General features: G+C 43.6%; 1 protein-coding gene across 2 annotated transcripts in view; it reads right to left on the reverse strand.

Moving 5' to 3' along the window:
• The window catches only part of LOC147452786 (organic solute transporter ostalpha protein (DUF300)), a 166,651-nt gene that overhangs the window by 127,060 nt on the left and 17,805 nt on the right, over positions 1-21,786 (reverse strand). For both annotated transcript variants that reach the window (XM_086518369.1, XM_086518370.1), the window contains one exon: positions 20,828-20,936. In XM_086518369.1, the coding sequence (XP_086374495.1) occupies positions 20,828-20,936 (109 nt within the window). The remainder of the gene's footprint in view (positions 1-20,827; positions 20,937-21,786) is intronic.

Here is a 21,786-nt window from a genome sequence, read left to right on the forward strand (position 1 = left end):
TCCTTTGCGATGGAATTGTGCATACTTGTGGGGGATTAGCAATTAGCTGTTCTGGTTCTTGTGCAAAGGCTCTTGCCTTGGCAAACACGCATAAAACCCCCAGAACTGTACATGGTCATCTAAGAATCCCAACTAGTGGGACATTACCATATGTGCAAAGGATAGAGAGAGATGCGCGATAGCAATCATTGCACTACATGAGACAAGGGAGAAGGCAAGCTTTCCATTAAAGTTGTGATCACCTGCACCCACTACTCACACACATACACACACTATAGTTCACTTATGATGAAAAATCAGCCCCTCTTTAATTTAGGCACCCCCTCTTGGGATGAGCTTCTAGAGTGTGTTGGCCTGTGGCTTGCAAGAGTTGGGGCATACGAGGGTTATAAACCAAAGGCTTCAAGGTAAAGTTGCACTAACATTTGGTGACACTAACATTTCACTCTCTTTCATCCACTTTGCATCGATAAGTGGACAGTTTTTAAACTTCACCAAATAACGTCTTGCAACTTTCCGCTTAACTTCTATCTCTTTATGTGCCAAAATCTACTCAGGTACCAAGATCTCATCAAGGTCCTCAACTTCTCGTTGATCTTCATCTCGCATATCTTCCTGCACATCACCCACAAAAGGTCGTAGAAGCCTCGCGTGAAACGCATTATGAATCTTCCAAGTGTCGAGCAATTTCAACCTATAAGCAACATAGTTGATCTTGTCAAGTACTTGAAAAGGCCCATAGTAATGCATGTTGAGCTTGGGAAACAACCTTTCCTTGCCCTTCATCTTCTTTAATCTTGCATTTTCAAACCGCAAAAGAACCCAATCACCAAGTGAAATAAACAGTTCACGTCGGTGACGATCAGCAGCTCTTTCTTGCTTTGCTTGAGTCTTCTCCAAAGCAAGCTTAATTTTCGTATACATTTCATCCATGTTCTCTACATATCGATCTGCTTCAAAAATCTTATCCTTTATGTGCAAAATGGGAGCAACCTTTTTGTCATCTTCAACAATTTCAAAGGGTGCCTTACCTGTTGACGAATGCACCGTATTGTTGTATGAATACTCAAGCCAATTGCCCTTATTGTCTGACATATAGCATTTAAGCAGATTTAAGACAATAGAATTAGCCTCTTCTGATGGTCCATTAGTTTGTGGATGAAATGAGGATGAAAATGTGAGCGTAGTGCCCATGTTTTCAAATAAGCCTCTCCAAAACAGGCTCGTCATACGAGGATCACGATCACTAACAATAGATTGTGGCATACCATGGTACTTAAAACACATTATACATAAACAACCGTGCCATCTGATCAGATTTTATCTTTTTCTTGCAAGAATAACATGGGCCTATTGCTGAGCTTGCAAATAATGGTCTATATACCATCATTGCATGTCAGTTTCTTGGAAGATCAAAGATAAAATCCATAGCAATACTTTCTTATGGCTTATATGGAATAGGCAATGGTTGTAACAACCCTAGTGCCTTTTGCCTGTCAAACTTGACGTTTTGGCAAATTACGCATGCTTGCACAAAGGCATCCACATCTCTCCTCAAAGTAGGCCAATTAAAAAATGTATCGACCACTTTCACTGTCACATCTATACTACGATATCCTGCATACAATGGAACATGGATTTCTACCATAGCTTTATGTCGCAGTGGCCTAGTGACACATAGTTTGCAATGCATCATCATAAAACCATCCTTGAGGAGGTAGTGCTTATGGCTTTGCCCATCTTGCAAAACTGTTCAAAGATCCTTGAAAAATCTTCATCAGTAGCATATTGTTTCTTCATGTCATCACGCTCATGATGATAAGAAATTGACACTATTGTAATTTGTGGCTTTCTTGATAACAAATCAGCCACAACATTCTTCTTGCCTTCCACATGCACAATCTGTAAGTGGAACATAGAGAGAATGTTTGTCCATCGCATATGCTTTTTGGATAACTTTGATTATGTCAAGAAGTATCGCAAGGTCTGATGGTCTGTTTGGACACCCAAATCCACACCAAACAGGTAATGTTTCTAACTTGAAAGCGTATGAATCACAACCAGTAGTTCTTTCTCATAGATTTGCATAGTCTTTTTTGGCTCTTGCAAGATTCTGCTTTCATAGGCTACTACCCGACCATCTTGCATTAACACTGCCCCAATGCTATTGCCACACGCATCACACTGGACACAAATGACTTTCTGAGATCCGGTAAAACAACTATTGGATCCGAAGTCAATTTTTTCCTTCAGGAAAGTAAAAGCTGAAATCTCCTTTTGTGTCCATTTGAAAGTTCTCTTTCTTTTGCAAAGCATATAGGGGTGAAGCAATCTCAGCAAAGTTCCGGATGAACGTTCCCTAGTAAGAACATAATTCCAAGAAGTTTGTGACATAATGCACAATCTTCAAATTTGGCCATGTCTTGATTGCTTCTACCTTGGTAGAATCCATTCGAACACCATCCTTCGACACACTGTGGCCTAGAAAAGTGGATCTCTTCCAAGAAGACTTCAGTTTTCTTGTCGTTGATGAGCAACTTGTTACTGCGTGACTCTTCAAATACAATGGTCAAGTGACGCCTATGCTCTTCTTCATTCTTCGAATACACAATCATGTCATCAAAGAATGTGCCAACAAACTTTTGATGTGGGCAGAAAATCCGATCCATCACCCTATTGAACATAGCAAGAGCATTTGTAAGACGAAATGGCATCACTAGAAACTCATATAGAACAAATGTCATCCAAACGGAGTCTTGTGCACATCTGTTGGCTTGATACGAGTCTGATGGTACCCACTTTTAAGATCTATCCTGCTGAAAATTACCACACGCTTTAAACGGTCAAGAAGATCATCAATCCTTGGAATAGGAAACTTGTTCTTGATGGTATTCTTATTTAACACACCGTAATTAATACATGTGCGCCAAGAGCCATCCTTCTTCTGCACTAGAAGGCAGCAAAAGGTTGAGGGTGAAGAACTAGGTTGAATCAGCCCTTTTTCTAATAGCTTCTCTACTAGGCTCATAAACTCATTCTGATGGGCCGCACTAACCTTGTAGGGAGGTCTATTTGGTGGGCTACAACCTTGCACTAGATCTATCGAATGATCCTCAAGCCTCTTCGGCAACAACTGAGACGGTAATGATCAGAAAAACATTCACTAAACTCTCGTAAAAATGCTGACTTTTCTTTATCCAACACAAATAAATTTGACTAACAATTATCTAAAAAATCACCTGCAAAAATCAAGTACACAAAAAGATAATTTTTAATTACAGAAGTGATAGCCGAAGCATTTACGATAGGGGCAGACTCTCCTTTAAGCATTACATCCTGGATGTGAGTTTTACCCCTATGCTACAAGGTGACCTTTTTGTTGAAGGCATCCAATACTCCATGTACATGGAACACCCATGGGATTCACAACAACGCATCGCACCCTTCCAGTGGCATGATATAAAGTTCCTCTGTGTCCACATACGACTCGATATGTAAATGCAGCTTTCCAATGATGGGAGTAACAGACTCGCAGCGCCTACGACATGCCAACGTTGCCTCTGCCGTGTACCCCAACTCTTTAGCATTGATGCCCAGTTTGATAGCCAACTCTTATGAGATAAAGTTTTCCTTAACACCTAGATCAAAGAAAATAAGTGTTGTCTGATCCCTAACATTACCCCATGCTTTGCATAACTCACTGGCATCCGAGTTTGGTCTATGACCACCACATTTGGCACTAATCCTGCTGTGGGTTTGGGCTTCTTCCCTTTCTTGTCCTCTGAGTTAGCTGGCCTCTTCCTCTTTGGACAATCCGCAAGAAAATGACCAAGCTACTCACAAATAATAGATGCAAACCTCTGTTTGAAGTAGACCCATGTGGAGATGGCATGTCCTTGCATCAACAGAGTCGTCCATCATGAACGCGCATTTCTTTCAAAAAAGTGGCAACTTTACGGACCTTCGAAGCCTCAGTAAAATTCCCCCTTGCATAGGCAATATCAAACTGTTGAAGAAAAGGTGAGAGCCTTCATCTTGTCCTCAAATCTGCTGAAAGTATCAAACTTCACAACCTTCTTTGTATGGTTTCGGCTTCTCAAGCACTGTCAAATTGTCATAGGGAAGTGTCTGCAACATGATTATAGTGCTTGGGATCATCTATGCCCCTTGGAGGTTAACATTTTGGTTCCTTGGTGCCATATTTGCCTGCTAGTCAAAAAAACCAGCCATACCAAAAGCAGCTTGTGGCACACCAAACTGGCCCTAATTACATTGAAACCCTAGCTATAAGTCGATATTACCATACATGGGGTTTGGCATCATGCCTTGCATACCCCCAACGACTATTCCTGGCATATACTGTTGATTTCCATGCGCATAAATAGCCAAGCTTTGAAAGAGACATCCACCCCCGAAAAACCAAGGATGTACCATGGGTGGTGGAAATACCTGGTGCATAGCCTGAAAGGTAGTTCCCTGTCCATTTAACCCAGCATTTGGACTCTATAAGGTGGCTGGCTGAACTGGTATAGCCTATGGAATTGGTGTTCTAGCCACCTTTTCATGGACAAAAATTTTTTGTCTAGGAGCCCCAAGTGACTCCGCAACGTACAAGTGCTTCCTCCTTGCTAGGACACATAAGGGACCTATGCTTGAGCCTTGACGAGCTCTACTGCATGAGAAAGTTTCCTTGTCTGTTGTGACACTATTGGAGCTTGCAAAAATTCCATTAAACTAGGATTCTGCAACAACCGAGTAAATACATTCACAACAGCAACCAACTATGTCCTGAACACATCCTCGTCTAGATGCCCAATCATAAACCCTTGAGCTTGTGACGCATTCACATCAACAAAAGGTACAGACAGAGGTGATCATGAACTCTCGTCAATCTCGAACACTGGAGGAACAACATGTCTTTCCTGTGAAGAGGAACCCTCCTCCCTGTCAGCCATAGCGTAATTCCAAGTTCATGTGCTTTGTGTCTTTGTTGAAAACCGACCAAGGCTCACTTCTTCAGGAAAAAGTGATTCTGTCTGGACGACGGAACCATGAAACCGGCCAATAGCCTCACTAGAGGACGGTAAACTTTGGCTTTCACCCGATCTTTACATTGATTAACTTTACCTGTACTTTATGACACAAAGCAATTACACGAATAAACATGTGACTACAATTCAACACTTCAAGACACTTCACAACTTGGTAGCTAGAGCGCTTCCAAGTAGACAACGACACCCTGAAGGCCCCAAAGATTGGCACCCCTTCCAATATTTCTTTATTCTTATTGCAAGTAAACAACCCAAACACTTTCACCCAACTCTCAGCAAGCTGTGGGAACCTGTCAAGGGCAGTAATTGAAGGTTTTTGACCCAATTTCAGCAACATAACGGCTTCAAAACCCCTGCAGGTCAAAAGCACACGTCTAGGAAACTTTCCCTTGCATTTTGAAAGCTTTCTGGTGAGCTGCAGGTCAATTTCATCATGTTGTAATTCCCTGTTTTGTTCATTGTCAGGTGCACAAAGCCCTGTATAAGCATCCCAAGGCTTTCCCGAGGCTCCCCGTGCAATATCTTCAGTTTAGGTGCCTCAAGAGCTCCCCCACACAATGGGATAGTTCCCTTACAAATTGGACGAGTTTTCACGAGAGAAAACTCTCCATTTTCACAATCCTTCGCAATGGAACTGTGTACCTGTGGGGGATTAGCTATTAGCTAATCCAATTCCTGTGCAAAAGACTCTTGCCTTGGCAAACGTGCATATAACCCCCAGAATTGTATATGGTCAACTAAGAAGCCCAACTAGTGGGACATTTCCATATGTGCAAAGGGGAGAGAAAGAGAGATGCGCGAAAGCAAATCATCGCACCACATGAGACAAGGGAGAAGGCAAGCTCTCCATTAAAGCTGTGATGACCTGCACCCGCTACTCACACACATTGTGGTTCGGTTATGATGAAAAATCAGCCCCTCTTCATTTTGGGCATCCCCTCTTGGGATGAGCTTCTAGAGTGTGTGTGTGTGTGTGTGTTGGCCCGGCCTGCATGTTGCTCTCCTATTGCCACGTGTCCACTTTACTCCTTTTGGTTTAATTTCCTAGTACCGACCAACTTATAAATTGTCGCGTGGGGCCTAAATGACTTTGAGCTGAGCCTAGCCACCCTTTTACTACTCGGATTCTAGTGCCGATCGGCCCAACCTGAAGAGTATAAACACAAGCTCACACTCACTCTTACCTAAACCATGCGGGAACAATCTCTATCCCTAGAACATTCTAGGCCTTCCATCATAAGCCTATATAAGAGAAGGCTCTCAAGCATGTAACTCAATCTCTCATTTGCATAATAGAAGGTTGCATTCTCTTTCTCTATTGTGTACATTCTCATTTACACTCACACACACTCACTATGAATGCTTCACATGAGCATCCACCCTAGCCGAGGCCCAACAACTGGTATCAGAGCTTTGAATGATCCTTGGCCTACTCATGTGAACTTCCCTTCTCTCTAGGAGTCTCTCTCTCTAAGCCCACGATTTTTTCAGCTCTCCCTTTCCTTTAGGAAAAGTTGGGCAATAGCCCACATGCCCACTTGCCACCTCTTCTACCTACTTTTGACTTTTTGCCACTTTCTCTCTCTTCTCTCTCCTCAAGGGTGCCCAAATCTAGGCGTGGGATTTTGGGGCTGATTCTTCTTCTTCCTCAGCTCCTCAAGCTTTAATGGAAAGCTTTCTCAACTTCATACTCAGCCCATAGCTCATATCCACCCTTTCCTACATCATTTCAATGCATCTCCTACCTCACTAGCTCTCATTTTCTCTCTCTAAGCTCTTTCTCATAACCAAAGTTTGAGATTTGCTGCTGTAATTTGAGCATTCTCAGCCTCATAATATCACTAAAATCTCATCATTAATCCATCATTAGTCTACCATAAGTTCTCTACACATTGCGGGCAATGCGGTGAAGACTAGTACCACAAAACTAGTCAAGAAGTACATGTTTTAATTTTCTGTTTCATAACAGAAAATTTCCAGCCCACATTAGCTCAAAAAATTGGTGGTTTACGGCCTCGAGAACCTTTATCAAAGATCGGGCAACCTCGGTGCTTCATTTGGTGTCATTCTACATCAATTTTGCGGTCATTTTAGCTCATTTTGGAGGCATTTTGAAGGCACTTTTGGCTACAACTATTGGTGGAGTTCAAAACAGCAAATAGAATTTCAGATTTGACTCCAAATTCAACATCAAATCTCAAGGCAAAGCTGAGTTATATCATCCCCATCTACTCCGGCACATTTGGAGTATATTTGGTAATCATAATTGTCATTTTTGTGCTTATTCATAATCCCTTTTTTTTCATTACCGCATCTCCCATTTCTCACATGCTTTTGTAAAAGGGTAGACACCATTTCAAGAGTCTTGAAATAGGACCCCCTTGCTTGCAATTTCACATATCACTAAGCATTATGGGTAACAAGGAGATAGCTATGTTCAATGGCATCGGATTTCACACATGGCAAGTGAAACTCAAGGGTCATCTAATGAGAAAAGGGCTATGGAGTATCATAACCACTGATGCACAAAACCTCACGGCACAACAAATCCGAGAGCGTCAAGCCAAGGATGAGAAAGCCCTAGGCATTCTCATCACTAGTGTGGCGGATGATATCATTCACCACTTAGATGAAGCCACATCGGCCAAGCAAGCATGGGAGACTTTAGAACGCACATTTGGGGCAAAATCTAAGCACTCTAAAATATCTCTCAAGATGCAATTATATGGTCTAGCAATGTATGAAAATGAAACACTATCTAGTCTTGTTAATAGGCTAAAAAGCTTATGCACTCAACTTTCATACATTGAGTGTCATATAGATGATGATGATAAAGTTGCGGTTCTTCTAAAAGCACTTCCTTCTACATATGACAATATTGTAACCGTACTTAAGGAAAAAGAGCCTATCCCTACACTAGAAAGTGTAATCAACTCTCTCCAAGAGGACCATAACAACAAGCACCCACACAATGAAACTAATGCATCAAAAGCACTCTATGTTTCAAGTTCAAAGCACACCAAGGCTTGCAAGCATTGCGGGAAGTACAACCACTTATCTTCCGAATGCTACAAAATCAAAAAATGTGTGAAGTGCGGGAAATTGGGGCATCCACCTCAATTTTGTACCAAAGGCAATGGCGGCAATGGCGACAACGGCGGCAAGAAGGTTACCTTCAAAGGCAAACGTGTCAACTATGTGCAAAGTGAAAGTGATGATAGTGATGATGAAGATCAAAGAGCTCACTCCGACAATGATGAAGTGAATATGGTAACTTCCGCTTTCTCTTCACCCTCTACTTCTATTTCTTCTTCAAATAAACATGCTAAGGGCCAACTCAAATATAGCTACAGTGAAGGAAATGATATTTATTAGAAAGAAGGATGCTACCCTAAACACACTATGTTGAATCTCAATTGTGAAGTTGCATTTCTCATGTGAGAACCTCTTATGTTGTATCTTTGTAGACATGAGTGATGAATCCAATTGAGAACCACTCATGATCACATTAGAACCTTAAGTGTTGAATCCATCTCTCTATGTTGTAAAGAGCATGAATGATGAATCCAATTGAGAACCATCATGACTCTTACCTTCTTCCTGTTGAGAACCTTAGCTTGTATGTAAGCATGTGTTTAAGGGGGAGATTGAAGAGTATAAACACAAGCTCACACTCACTCTTACCTAAACCATGCGGGAACAATCTCTATCCCTAGAACATTCTAGGCCTTCCATCATAAGCCTATATAAGAGAAGGCTCTCAAGCATGTAACTCAATCTCTCATTTGCATAATAGAAGGTTGCATTCTCTTTCTCTATTGTGTACATTCTCATTTACACTCACACACACTCACTATGAATGCTTCACATGAGCATCCACCCTAGCCGAGGCCCAACACAACCATCTCGTGGCGACTTAGCCTTCATTGTTGCGGGTGAAACTCTCGGCCACCGTCCGTTTCTAACTGGAAATACAATGTCCAACCATTTGTGACTTCAACAAGAGGGTCCCAAAAATTAAAGAAAAATCAAGGGAAGGAAACCCAACAAATAAAGTTTGTGGTTTTCATTGCCTCATGATAGTATGCCTACTGCCTTGGCAGCAACGGAAGCAATAGTGCGCAGTACGGTCCCAATCTCGAAACCTATCCTAGAAACTAACGAGAGGTACTCTCTCCTCAAGCCAAGGAAATATACCAAGGTGGGCATGTCTCCCTCCTTGACAAGAGCATCGGTAGCCGGATCGAAGTGGCGCCTCTGTAAAGAATGAGCTTTGACTCCTCAAATGGCCAGCGGGCTCATCGCAATGACCTTGGACACCATCTCGAAGGTCTCAAACTCTGCAAAAAGGCAAGCCTAGAAGAGTTCACGCACCTCTGCTCTCCCAGGTCGATGCCTCTAAGATCGCTTGCTCAGTCGATGAAAGAGCAAGTCAGATGGTTGGTTCTGCGGAGTCGGACAAGGGGCCTTAATCAAGTCCTTTTGTGGAGGAGCAAAATCCTTCATATATGTCTATCATTGTGACGACGAACGAGGACGAGAAGAAAGCGAAGGATGAGGATCGGAAGGCGGATGAGGGTCCACCAGCCCCTCCAATGGAGAAGAATGGAGAGCAGAACGCCCCGGCGGGGGGGGGCCTATACGGGAAGAGAGAGTTCAGCAATGGCAAGGGGGGTGCAAGCAACAACAGCAAGCGTTGTTCCCGGGATATACCAGAGGAGTTGATTCTTTTAGATTTTTTCTTGATTAGGCATACTTCTATTCCTAACTAGGAAAGTATGAATGGCCAATGACATGCTTATCCTCGTACCTTATTGGAAGAAAGATATAAATGGATACAAGTGTGTGTAAAACAGATGGAATCTACCTTAAGCACACACAGTAAGAAAGCATTCAATGCTTGTTTGAAAGTGCTTGAGCATTAGATATTCATATATAAAGGTTGTTTGTTGATCAAGTGATTTTTTTTTTTGCAAAACGATAAGTAATTGTTACATTAATATACTATTTTGAGCACTAACTTGTCATTTTTCAAGACTTTCAAAGTGCGGCTTATTTTCTAGAATTTGCAAACACCAACGCTAATTTTGGAATCAGAACCGTCGAAGACCCCCAAGGTCACCCAAAAAAAAACAATCAAGTTGATTGATAACGCGGCGGCGGGTTCGCTGGCCTTGAACAGCTAAAGAAGTTTTGAACAGCTCAATAAGTTTTACTAAATGTAAAACTTCAAATTCTTAATAAAACTCAAGTTACAACCCTTTTTACTATTTCTAGAGAGGAAAGATGCATGGGGCCATCTTTCCCTTCTTAGACTGGGACACAATACACCCTTCCATTTTTAGCCATGGAGAGCTTACCTCTATACAAAGAAGCTCTCCCCTCTCATTCTAGTCTCTCTGGCGATGAGAGAGAGTGCTCCCGTGAAGGATTGATGGTGTGGAACACACACACAATAGCCAAGTGATGTTGAATTGATCGCGAGAAGCAAGTGTTTAAAGACTAATTGCTGAGCATCGAAGAACTCCACTCCCGCATTTGCAAAGCACCAAAGAAGAGAATCAGTTGTGCACCCATTGGAAGGGCCTTTGGGATAGCACACATACGGATGAGTTTCTCCAAAACTTGTAAATGTGTGTGGATGGGGCCACACATGCAAGCGAGGAGATACCAAATAAAAAATTTTGCTCTTCTTTGTTGGTGATTTCATCATGTTCAGCCTATACAATTGTAATTCTAGAGGAATAACTTCTTCCTATGAAGAGGCCCGACCGTTCTAGGTCAACCCTATGTCATTCTCAATCTTCTCTCCCTATCCCTCCCTAATGTGTCATCCTCTTGGTCTCGATTTATCCATCTCTCTACCCCTTTATTATGCTCTCTCTCTCTCTCTCTCTCTCTCTCTCTCTCTCTCTCTCTCTCTCTCTCTCTCTCTCTATATATATATATATATATATATATATATATATATATATATATATATATATACACACACACATATTGGTATTTATCTTTTGTGCAAGGTGTTAATTTGGCAATGATAAGCCCATGGTGTATCAAAGGCGAGTTTCAACTTGGGTGGACATTCGACTAATAGACCAGAGCCATCAGTGGTCTAGTGGAGCAGAGGCGCTTGGTGGGGCATCGAGGAGCCCAGTGAACACCGTGGCCAACCTACCACTACCGCCACAATCCAAGTATGCGCAATTGTCTTTAAAAGATATTTTTTTAATTTTAGCCTTTATGGATGTTGTGCAGCTACTGTGTATATATGGTCAGTCTGATATGAATCAAATAGGAGTCTTTGGTCTAGCGTTTTGAGCAGGTCTTAGTTGGTCGCGCATGTCTAGCATGTCGAGTTGGTCTAGCAGGTCTAGCAAGTTGAGCAGATCTAGCAAGTCGATTGTCTAGCTAGCCAAAGGGCTAATAGTACTCCGTGGTTCTCTTTCCTCTAAGCCCGTTGACTCTTAGGCTACTCATGCATGACATATACAAGGCAATCTAAAGACCGTCCTAGCCCTTAAAAGAACTCTTTGCAATGCTATTGCAAAATGCATCAATCCTTCCTACCTAGTAGAAGTCCTCCACCCCCACTCCCACTACCTCCTCAAGGATCGAGCTCAACCACCTCTCGCCACTTTTATCACCTGCTATTGCAAAATGCATCAATCCTTCCTACCTAGTAGAAGTCCTCCACCCCCACTCCCACTACCTCCTCAAGGATCGAGCTCAACCACCTCTCGCCACTTTTATCACCTCCTCAGCCACACTTTCTAAAGCCTCCTTTATCCTCCCTAGAACCAGCTCCAAAGAAGTAACAATGGAAGAACTGACAAGCATTCTAGCCAAAGTCAATATAAAGTTTCCTACCTCCAAGGCTCTCTCTACAAAGGGTTTAGGCGACCCCAGGAGAAGGTTTGTGTCAATGTGTCGGGGTCGTGGTCTCAACCGTGAAGATGCTTACCTGGTGCTCTCTTTCAAGCTTAGATAGCTTAGCAAACAAATAGTTTTTTGAGAATCACTTTGCGGATTGGGCGATATTAAGGAGAAGTTTTTGTGTGAAGCCTTCCGACCTGGTGACTTCCAAGAGAAGGTTTTGGACAAATTCAGAAACCTAGTGAAGATCTCATGACTAGAACAAAGGCCTCCCAACAGAAGCTATGGAAGTCTCTCAAACCTGATGCTACACTGGATGGATTTGTTGCTGCAGCCACTAGGATTCGAGGAGCAATGTTGATGGTGCTTTCTTGGAAGTAGTACCACATCTACAACACCTCGAGGCACCAATAACCAAGCTTCCTGCGGAAAATATTCTCACGAAGCTGTTTCAACAAGTTTCCCTCTATGACAGGCATCGCTTAGACTCTACATTCGGGAGTGACACTGTTGTTCTTATTTAGTCAATGTACCCAAGAGCAAGTCCACCTAGGAGCATCTCCCTGTGCATCCATCAAAGTCTTTTATGATCTCTTACCAAGCTGCTTCCCTCACCAATTACAGAAGCAACAATTGAATATGGGGAGCACTGCGTACTGCACAAGAAAAAACACTCCACTCCTTCACAGTTTGCTTAAAGCGAGTAGTCTCAACCAGTTTCTCTCTGAGATTTTTGATAGACTGCTAGTACTTTGCTAAGTGACTGTATAATATGTAATAAAAGTTGACCATAAATTTTGGGGGTTGTGGTTAGGAATTCCTTAGTACCAAAAAGATTGATGCACTCTTACAATTGTTGTTTTCTCAAAGTATGTGTGAAAGATAAAATGTTTACAACATTTTGTCTTCTTGATGTGAATCTAGAGTGACGAGATTAAGTGCATCAAGACATCCATGAGAGATGTGCTTATGATTGTGCTTATGATTGTTCAATGACTTCTATCTTTGTGCCAATCATAGTTACCTAGAACGGGAACGGGGTACGGGAATAGGAGGGTCCGGAACAGGATGGGAACGGGGAGGAGGAGGGAAGGCCGGAACGGGAACAAGAACGGGAATGGGACAGTCGACTAAAGTAAGGTTTGAAATACCTCCATTCAGCTTACTCCTAAATCAACTCCTAAACAGCCCCAAAACTGTCCTCAAACTGGCCCAAATATGTCCCCCAAACAACCCCAAATGCCTACTTTTTCCCGTTCTGCCCGGCGTTCCACTGTTCCGCCTCATTTCGGAACACCGTTCCGGTTACACCCCGCTCTGGAATGGCTCCGTTCCCGACTCCATTTCGGGAACGGGAATCATCCGGAACGCCGTTTCGAAACGTTTGGGATGTGTTCCGCCCATTCCCTATTACACTGGTGCCAATGCATGGTTTGATTCGTCAAATGCATGTAAGCATTGAGTCAATGTCTATTAAGCTATCTACAATCTGTTTTGCAGGTGTAATCAAGGGCGATTACACTTGCAAAAGGGGAGTATGTAACAAGCTTGGACACCCAAGCGAAAAAATCAACAACAAAACACGAACAAAAACTACAATTAAACTTGAAGAGAGAGAGAGAGAGAGAGAGAGAGAGAAGAGGAGAGGAGAGGAGAGTCGACACGAAGCGACGGAATTCCATTCCTGGCCCCAAATTCTCGTGCCCCTTTCGGTCATAGTTATAGATGACGGAGGGGACGGAGCCTAGGGACGGGAGACGCCCGATTCTGGGACCGGGACGGGTGGGGACAGGGACGGCAAATGGCTTGCCAAGTGGGAACGCAAGCAAAACATCCCGGGGACAACAGGGGACGGCAGGGAATGGCAGGGGACGACAAGGGACGGGAGGGGACTGTTTTTAAAATTTGAAAAACTCATCATCTCTAGTGGCTAGTTCCTCTCCAATAGCCATATGTTTGAACTTTGAAGCACCCCAAAGGACCCAATGGCTATATAAAAGCCACCCTTTGGGTCCTCATTTCTCGATGTTCAATTAGCACATTTGCGTCTATATGACTCATGTTCTTTGGTCTATTTATAGTGTAAATTTGTGTTCAAAATGATGCTCTATGTGTGTGGCATGTGTGTAGGTCAAAAAATGCCAAAAAAACTCTGCTTTTTTTTTTTGCCGTTCCGACCTCCGTCCCCGTTTCCTGACTTTTGCAGTCCCATCCCCGTCCCCGTCCCCGTCCCCGTCCCCGTTCCCGACCCGCCATCCCATGTAACTATGCTTTCTGTGATTCTTTCTTTATTGCCACAGTACAATTCCCAAGGATTGTCCTCCGCACGAGTCGGCCGTACAAAAACCGCCACATTCACATGAGGTGAACGCAAAACACGAAATTATGCCACATCAGCAAGGTTAGGGTGAATCACGGGATGTCTGTAGTAATATGCCACGTCAACAAATACGCAATTTGGCCTAGTTGGGTAATCCAAAATTGTTGACGATACATGGCCAAGGTATTGTCTTTCATCATCCTCAAATGGTTCTGACATCCCGTTCTTACTCCTCGGCCAAACATGCCAAAGTGAACAATTTCTTGAACTTTACCCACATTGTTGTTGTTCAGAATCAGAGACGACCATCGTGTCTGAGCATTGCCCTTCAGAAAAGATGCCGCCTTTCGAACCTTGGAGGCTTTTGCCCCCAAGGAAATGGCTTCTGTCACAAATTGATGACGTGGCAGTGCCCGGACACACACAATACGAACGTGACGATGTGGCTGACAGTACGAACGCCCGCAATTCACGCTGACGTGACAGCTGTACGGAATCTCGTAATTCACGCTGATCGTACGGACTACCGAAAAAAGCGTTGACTTGCTGACGTGGCATTGTACGGATTCTCCGCGTTTTACGTTGACTGTACGGAATTTTGCAATTTCCGCTGGCTGCTTTTGGCAATGCTAGTTTTTGGCAAAAGCTGCTTTTGAAGTTTAATGCTTTTGGGGCTCTCCTTTTAGCATCCCTTGTAACCTTTAAAATGAACCCAAGGGGGCTCACTCTGCAAAGCATCTGGACACAAAGTCTGAGAGTGAGCACCCGTGGACGGTTGTACTTTGCTCAAAGATCAATATAAAAGAAATACCGAAAGGGACGCCAGTCTATGGGGCCTATCTCTCTTGGCACGGAACTACGCCGGGCCGTGTCGACTCTCTCTTAAATTTGAAGTGTTTTGAAGTGAATCTTTGTTGTGTCGCGACAGAATCTTGACTTGGGGTGTCCAAGTTTGTTACAATGGTATCAGAGCACGGCCGATTTCTCTTCTACCGGGAAATCCGATCCCTTTTCTCGCGACACTTAAGGATTCCGAAAAGAATCAATCGACCTCTTCTGCAACCGATGAGGTGGGAGGGGGCAACGCAGAAGATTCAAACGACTTAACAAAAGATGAGTACGGGCCACCTCGGCCTACACAGTATGAACTTTTGGAGATGCAACGACGACAACAGATTGACGAGTGCACAAGTGACAAAGCAGATGCTTCAGTTTGCTAAAGATCCCCAGTTTGCAAAATTTTTGACTCAGCAGTCCACGGCTGAAGTGCATACTTAGTGGCAGAAAGCCACCGAGCCACCAATCAAACCAGCAATCAAGAAATCTCCTACTCCGAGGATATTTACAAAAAAAAGAACTTTAAGAGATGGTTCAGACCTTGATCAATCACCTTTGGACACAAAGAATCAATTGGAAAAGCAATTGAAGAAGCGCAAGAAGATGACTGACTACCTTGGTTACTTGGACTGTCAATCTTCTTTTGCATCTACAAGAAAGCAGAAGAAGCGTGTGCGTTTTGAAGGACTAACCAATTCTTCTTTCTCTCCTTCTGACAGTTCTTCTTGCTCTGCCGACTCGAGTGAGGAGGACAGAAAGGGTAAGAAGCGAAGCAAAAAGCAAAGCTTCGAAAAGAGCAAGAAAAAGGCAAAGAAACTTCCGATCGGTTTTTGATAGCTCTACGAAGAAGTCATCCTCTGACAGTTCGGACTCCGACGACCACATGTTTTATGCGAAGAAGAAGCATTTCTACAGAGCAAACCAATACGACTTCCTCGAAGATAAGAACAAGAAGGCTAAGGAATTCAAAGAGGGTGGACAATCAATTAAATTTGAATCCTTTTCTAGATTCCAAGATGCTTCGAGGGCTTTGGCCTTCATCCAGCAGTTTGACATAGCCTTCTCTGGAGGACATTACTCAGAGTACTCCAAGATCAGGAGGGCTGCATCTTTTATAAAAGGAAATGCTCGAACATGGTGGTCCACTCTTCTTCTAAGGAAAGAAGCTCCAGTCAAATGGTTGAAATTCCAACGGCTCTTTATTTCTTCTTGGCTAACCTGGGAGTACAAACGGATGTAAGAACCGCTTGGAACCATCTTCAAATAACCAAGGGACATTCTTTGGATGCATGTTGCGAGAGGTTTTGGGACTCTTTTCTACCGACCTCTTCGTTTAAGGTGGTCACTTCTAAGGAATAGATTGAGTGGTTTTGTTGCGGACTCCCTACAGAGATCCGAGACTACTACCTTGAACAAAGTTTGGACTCTATTAAAGAATTAATGGGTCATGTGAAATGGGGTTCTCGATACATTCGGGAAATTTGACTTACCCACTGATGAAATCGTGACTCAAAGGACCAGACAGACTTCGAAGAATGAAAGTAGAAAGAAAAAGAGTCCCCAGGAAAAGAAAGATACACGACCTCGATTGACTCTTAAAGAAAGGGCTAACTATCCCAAACACGGTAAGTGTTATGGTTGCGGGGAGGAAGGGCACATCTCCGCAAAGTACCCCAAAAAGGCACAACAAGGACAAACTGAAGACGGGCCAGAGAGTTCTAGAGCAGCAGAGGAACGTGGCAGAAAAGGCAAGATGAAAGCAAGACTGGTACCGGATTGCATGGGAGCCGACCCAAGCCAGATAGATGAAAGTACAAAACTTTGTCAAGCTTGGGGCAAAGTGAAAGATCAGGGAGCTCTTTATCTTTTTTGATTGGAGGAGCCAAGGCCAACTTCATTTTTTAACAGGATGTCTACTAACACAGTTTATGGCCTCTGTCAGTTTTGCAAGCGTAATCGAGGGCGATTACAATTCTTTCAAGAGGAGGGTATGTCACAAATTGATGACGTGGCAGTGCCGGAGACACACAGTAAGGACGTGATGATGTGGCTGACAGTACAGATGCCTGCAATTCACGCTCACATGGCAACTGTACGGAATCCCGTAATTCACGATGGCTGTACGGACTGCCGAAAAAAGCGTTGACTAGCAGACGTGGCACTTGTACGGACTCTCCGCATTTTACGCTAGCTATACGAAATTCCGCAATTCTCGTTGGCTGCTTATGGCAATGCTAGTTTTTGGGAGAAGTTGCTTTTGAAGTTTAATGCTTTTGTGGCTCTGCATTTAGCATCCCTTGTAACCTTTATAATGAACCCAAGGGGGGCTCACTCTGCACAGCATCTGGTCGCAGAGTCTGAGAGCGAGCACCCGCAAGCGGTTCTGTTTAGCTCAAAGATTAATATAATGTAGCGGAGATAATGTGTCGTGCCCTCTGTAGTGGGTGCTCTTCAGTGCAATGTGCGTGATATCTCACTCCACAGAATGAAAACACAGAAGACAAAGAACAACAGAGCAACAACAGTATGACTCAGCAACAGATCATGAACACCACGAACATCGACAAACTCAAAGAAACCGATACAGACTCTGGCATGGCAGCACACTCAGCTCCGGCCCAGATCTCATAGGTATAGTGGGGGTGTCAAGGCTCAACTGTGCAGGGATGGTGCAGACGTGTTGTGTACAACTCTGATGCGAGACTCTAGATGACTGACCACACAAAAGTCGATGCTACATAAAACCCAACAGCTACAGATATATACAACCATAAAGAGCCACCAACGGCTCACGAATATCTAATCCAGCTAAGCATATCTTTGAACTGTGGTGGTGGTACACTGGCCACGGTGTCGACTGGACCACCACCCGTAGCCCTTACACGTGTCACTGATCCGGCAAGAGAGTCCGTCTAGTGGCCAATTATAACTAATTGTCTGTCCGTGCCAGTGACATTTTAGCCCTGCTACATATAAAAGAAATACCGACAGGGGCGCCAGTCTTTGGGGCCTATCTCTCTTGGCAAGGAACTACGCCGGGCCGTGTCGACTCTCTTAATTGTGTGAAGTGTTTTGAAGTGAATCTCTGTTGTGTCGCAACAAAATCTTGACTTGGGGTGTCCAAGTTTGTTACAGCTTCAATCTAGCCCGGTTTTGAGCATGTGAGAATGATCTCTTGTTTTCTAAGTGGATTAGGTGGCCTAAGGTATGTGAGATGTTGCCAAAAAGTAGCCTAGGTTATACGATGGTACCCATGGGGACTCTTTCTAAACATAGTAGGTTCAATTTGAAGTGGTTGGAGTCACCCAAAGCAGTTACATGGAAAGGAAAGAGTTCTAAAAGCATCTGATCCCAAAAGGAAGCGTCCATACGGCTCATCCATATGCTACTCCCACGTGGATCAGTGTCACAAAACCGGGGTTGTCCGTACAGCTTCCTCGTCATCATCTCTTTTACACAATTTTGAAGAGGTGTGAGGTTCTGCATTATTTTAGGGTTTTAGGCCCCTCGGCCGGTTCCTGTAAGTTATTGGGGTTAGTCCTAAACCACTAATAATTTGGACCACTTGACGGGGATCTGTAAGTTGGTGAACCTTCTATGCTTGTCCTTATTCTGCTAGGGTTTAGGCCCCTCGGCCAAAATCGGCAAGTTGTAGGCTTAGCGAGTCGTAACCCTCTGGGTCTTCAATGGCTTAACACATTTGGAGTTTGTGACAAGTGTCCAAACCAGAAGGATAGACACGCTTGCGTGAAGCCCATGTGTTACGTCCGCAGACATCAGAATTGGTGCCTGAGCCATGTCCAGCCAAGTGTGAACATGGCCATCTTTTAAGCGAGTCCTATAAATAGGACTGATGTCTCATTAGTGAGACATCTTGTGTTAGTGAGACATCTTGTGTGATCACCACACTTGGGAATCTTGGCCCTTGGAAGCTCTACCCGCACACCCATACTGGTGTGGGTTCGGTGGTATGCGACACCGGCCTTGTGGCAGAGACTAGCCCACTTGGCTCCACGCTTGATGAGCCCGTATTGGCTCTCTGGCTGGGAGGTGAGCCTAATGTCCGCTCACTACATGTGTCTAGGTGTGAGTTTGGCTTGTGTCATGTCATGTGTGCAAGATGGATCCACGGCGAGGGACTAACATTGGTATCAGAGCCCCTTCTTGCTCGTATGCACGACATGGCAACGTGCACAAAACCACTAGAGCTCATGGGGCCGTGATGGCCCGGCCTGACAAGTTCTCCCATCTCTCATATAGGGTGGTATGGGATGCTACTAGCAAGAGAGGAGAACAAGGGGGGCACATGCTAGTGGGAATTTTGCGAGTTCTCTTTTCGTCTCTCATGGATTCTTGCGTGTGGAACATTGATTGCTCGAGGCAGTCACATGGATGCTTGGCGTGTCTTGGGTTTCTCCGTAAGTTGAGTGTGCTTGAGGATGTCCTCGAGAGCTGCCACTCTTAAGGACTTGGCAGCACCCTCCGTAGACACACTTTGATGAGAGCCCTTGTTTTAGGAGTACGTTTTAATAGTATTGTTTTGACGAGAAAGAAAGAAAGATAGGCTTTATCCTTCACACTCTTTTGCACAAATAACCGGCTGTGAGGCAATGCCTCACATGTGTAGAGGTTGGTCGGCCGGAGGGCTCTTACGCACGTGCACCCGCGTGCCATCGCTGGTATACTCCATTGGGTGCTTGCGTGCGCTTGCGCGTGGTCTGGTGGGTGGCTACTTGCGCACTCGCATGGCAGCTACGCACGGGCGGTGCTTGGGCATTAAGGCGGTAAACCTCTGAGCGGTGCGGTGCTTACGCACCCGCATACACATGCAATTCAGGCGAGTATAACATAAGGCGGCAACCTTTTTCTCTATACAACCATTGCCCCTTGAAATAGAATAGCATTCAATGTTACCAACATCGTCCTTACAAATTTGGTAGTATTTAGATAACTTTTTGGTGCTATACAAGTTCACTACCATGTAATGGAGTAGTCCTCCACTTATTGGTCCGATAAAAGTGGCTTTTGGTATTGTCAACTATCATTGTTATAGGACAAGAGAGCCAAATCTGCTAGTGTCTTCAGGAATTTGTTGCTTTATAGAACTATTGCAATGCAACAGAATACCAAATTGGGTACTTCACAGAGGTTTGCCAAGATTTGGTACGGTTAAGGACCATTGCCATATATCAAAAAGTTGGGCTTCTGTTGCGCATCATTTCGGTGCCTTACCGTGCTCGCTACCCCTTTTCATTTTTCATGTTTGTTACTTTCTATCTCTCAAAATGTTTCAATTGCACAACATATTGCAATGTCTATAGCTGACACAGGTGTACACATCTAGCAGGAAAAAATAAGTGGCAGAGGTGCATGCTCTCTGAAAGCCCGAATGGGAGGCGCAAGCCTGAAGGGATAGATGCATGGTCCACCAATTGGGTAAGAAATTGTATGATTGAAACATACCGCAATCTTGCAGATGCAAGCAAATGAACGAGTGTTTTATTTACATTTATTTTTTATAGAAGCTGCTTAGAAATTCACTGTATGTGTTTTGAATATAATGATAATACCTAATCTCTATTACTGACAAAAAGGAAAGCAAACTAATGCCAAGAAAGAATATGCATGATTAAGCACAGACATCAAGCTGACTGTAAATTCAAATTTAAAACACTCCATGTAACAAACAACAAGCTGTTTTGTTAAATTTTCTGGTAGATCTCAATAGAAAGTAAAAACTTACCCATACAAGCTATGAGGTAATTGCCAAATGAATAGAGCGCAAATGCTTCATAACAATTGCGCAAAATGTCACACTCGATGGAGATATTAGGATTCCACAAAGATGCAAACTGAAAGCACAAACCACGAACATAAATGATAAATTTTCTTCCAAATCATTTTGTTGCTCCAATGAATTACTTCCAACAAGCTTCATTTTGGAAATGTTAAGCAACTTAATAATTGTACGTGAAATAAAATGCCAGTCCCCCATTAAAGTCCACTAATCACTATTGCTCCTAGTTATCTTTCTTATTAACATGATTAGAAATAAATCAGAAGGATTAACTGCAACAATTCCAAACCACATCAATAATGGTGAAGGGGGCCTTTAAGAGCGTTAATTGGGACTCCCAACGGTGCCTCTCTCTCTCTCTCTCTATGAAGGAAAATGAAAAAGCTTGGAGGGATATGTCAAAATTGGTGGTTTACCAGATGATTGGTAGGTGGGCACTTTACCAGATGAACATTTAGAAGGCTACATCCTAGATGTAGACATACTTAAGGAAAGATTAAGTAAAGTGGTGCCCTTCGTGGATCTTGGTGACCCAACTCACATTGAAGTTAAAGGGAAGCAAGCAAAGGTTTGCTACTACAACCTACATGAGAAGATCAAGGTAATGAAGCAGACTAAATCATTGCAAGGTACATCGGTATGGATCTCATATGAATTGACACCCCTTCAACTCAAAAATAGAGCCAAAGAGTTGGCTAAAGTCAGAGAAGCAAGGAAGCAAGGAAAATGGGCAGTGTATAGAGGAGGTTATCCGAGACTTCAAGAATCCATCCATTCCCACAAAGACATGGACTTAGGTCTTCCATAGATGTAGACACAGTATGCACACGGTGATTTCTTACCATTGTAAACCTAGCTCTCATGAGTCATGAGGGCAATGAGGTTATGTTTTGCACATGCACTCA

The sequence above is a fragment of the Adiantum capillus-veneris genome, chromosome 8, assembly GCF_014529385.1.
Source record: "Adiantum capillus-veneris isolate H3 chromosome 8, ASM1452938v2, whole genome shotgun sequence".
In the NCBI taxonomy this organism is placed as follows: domain Eukaryota; kingdom Viridiplantae; phylum Streptophyta; class Polypodiopsida; order Polypodiales; family Pteridaceae; genus Adiantum; species Adiantum capillus-veneris.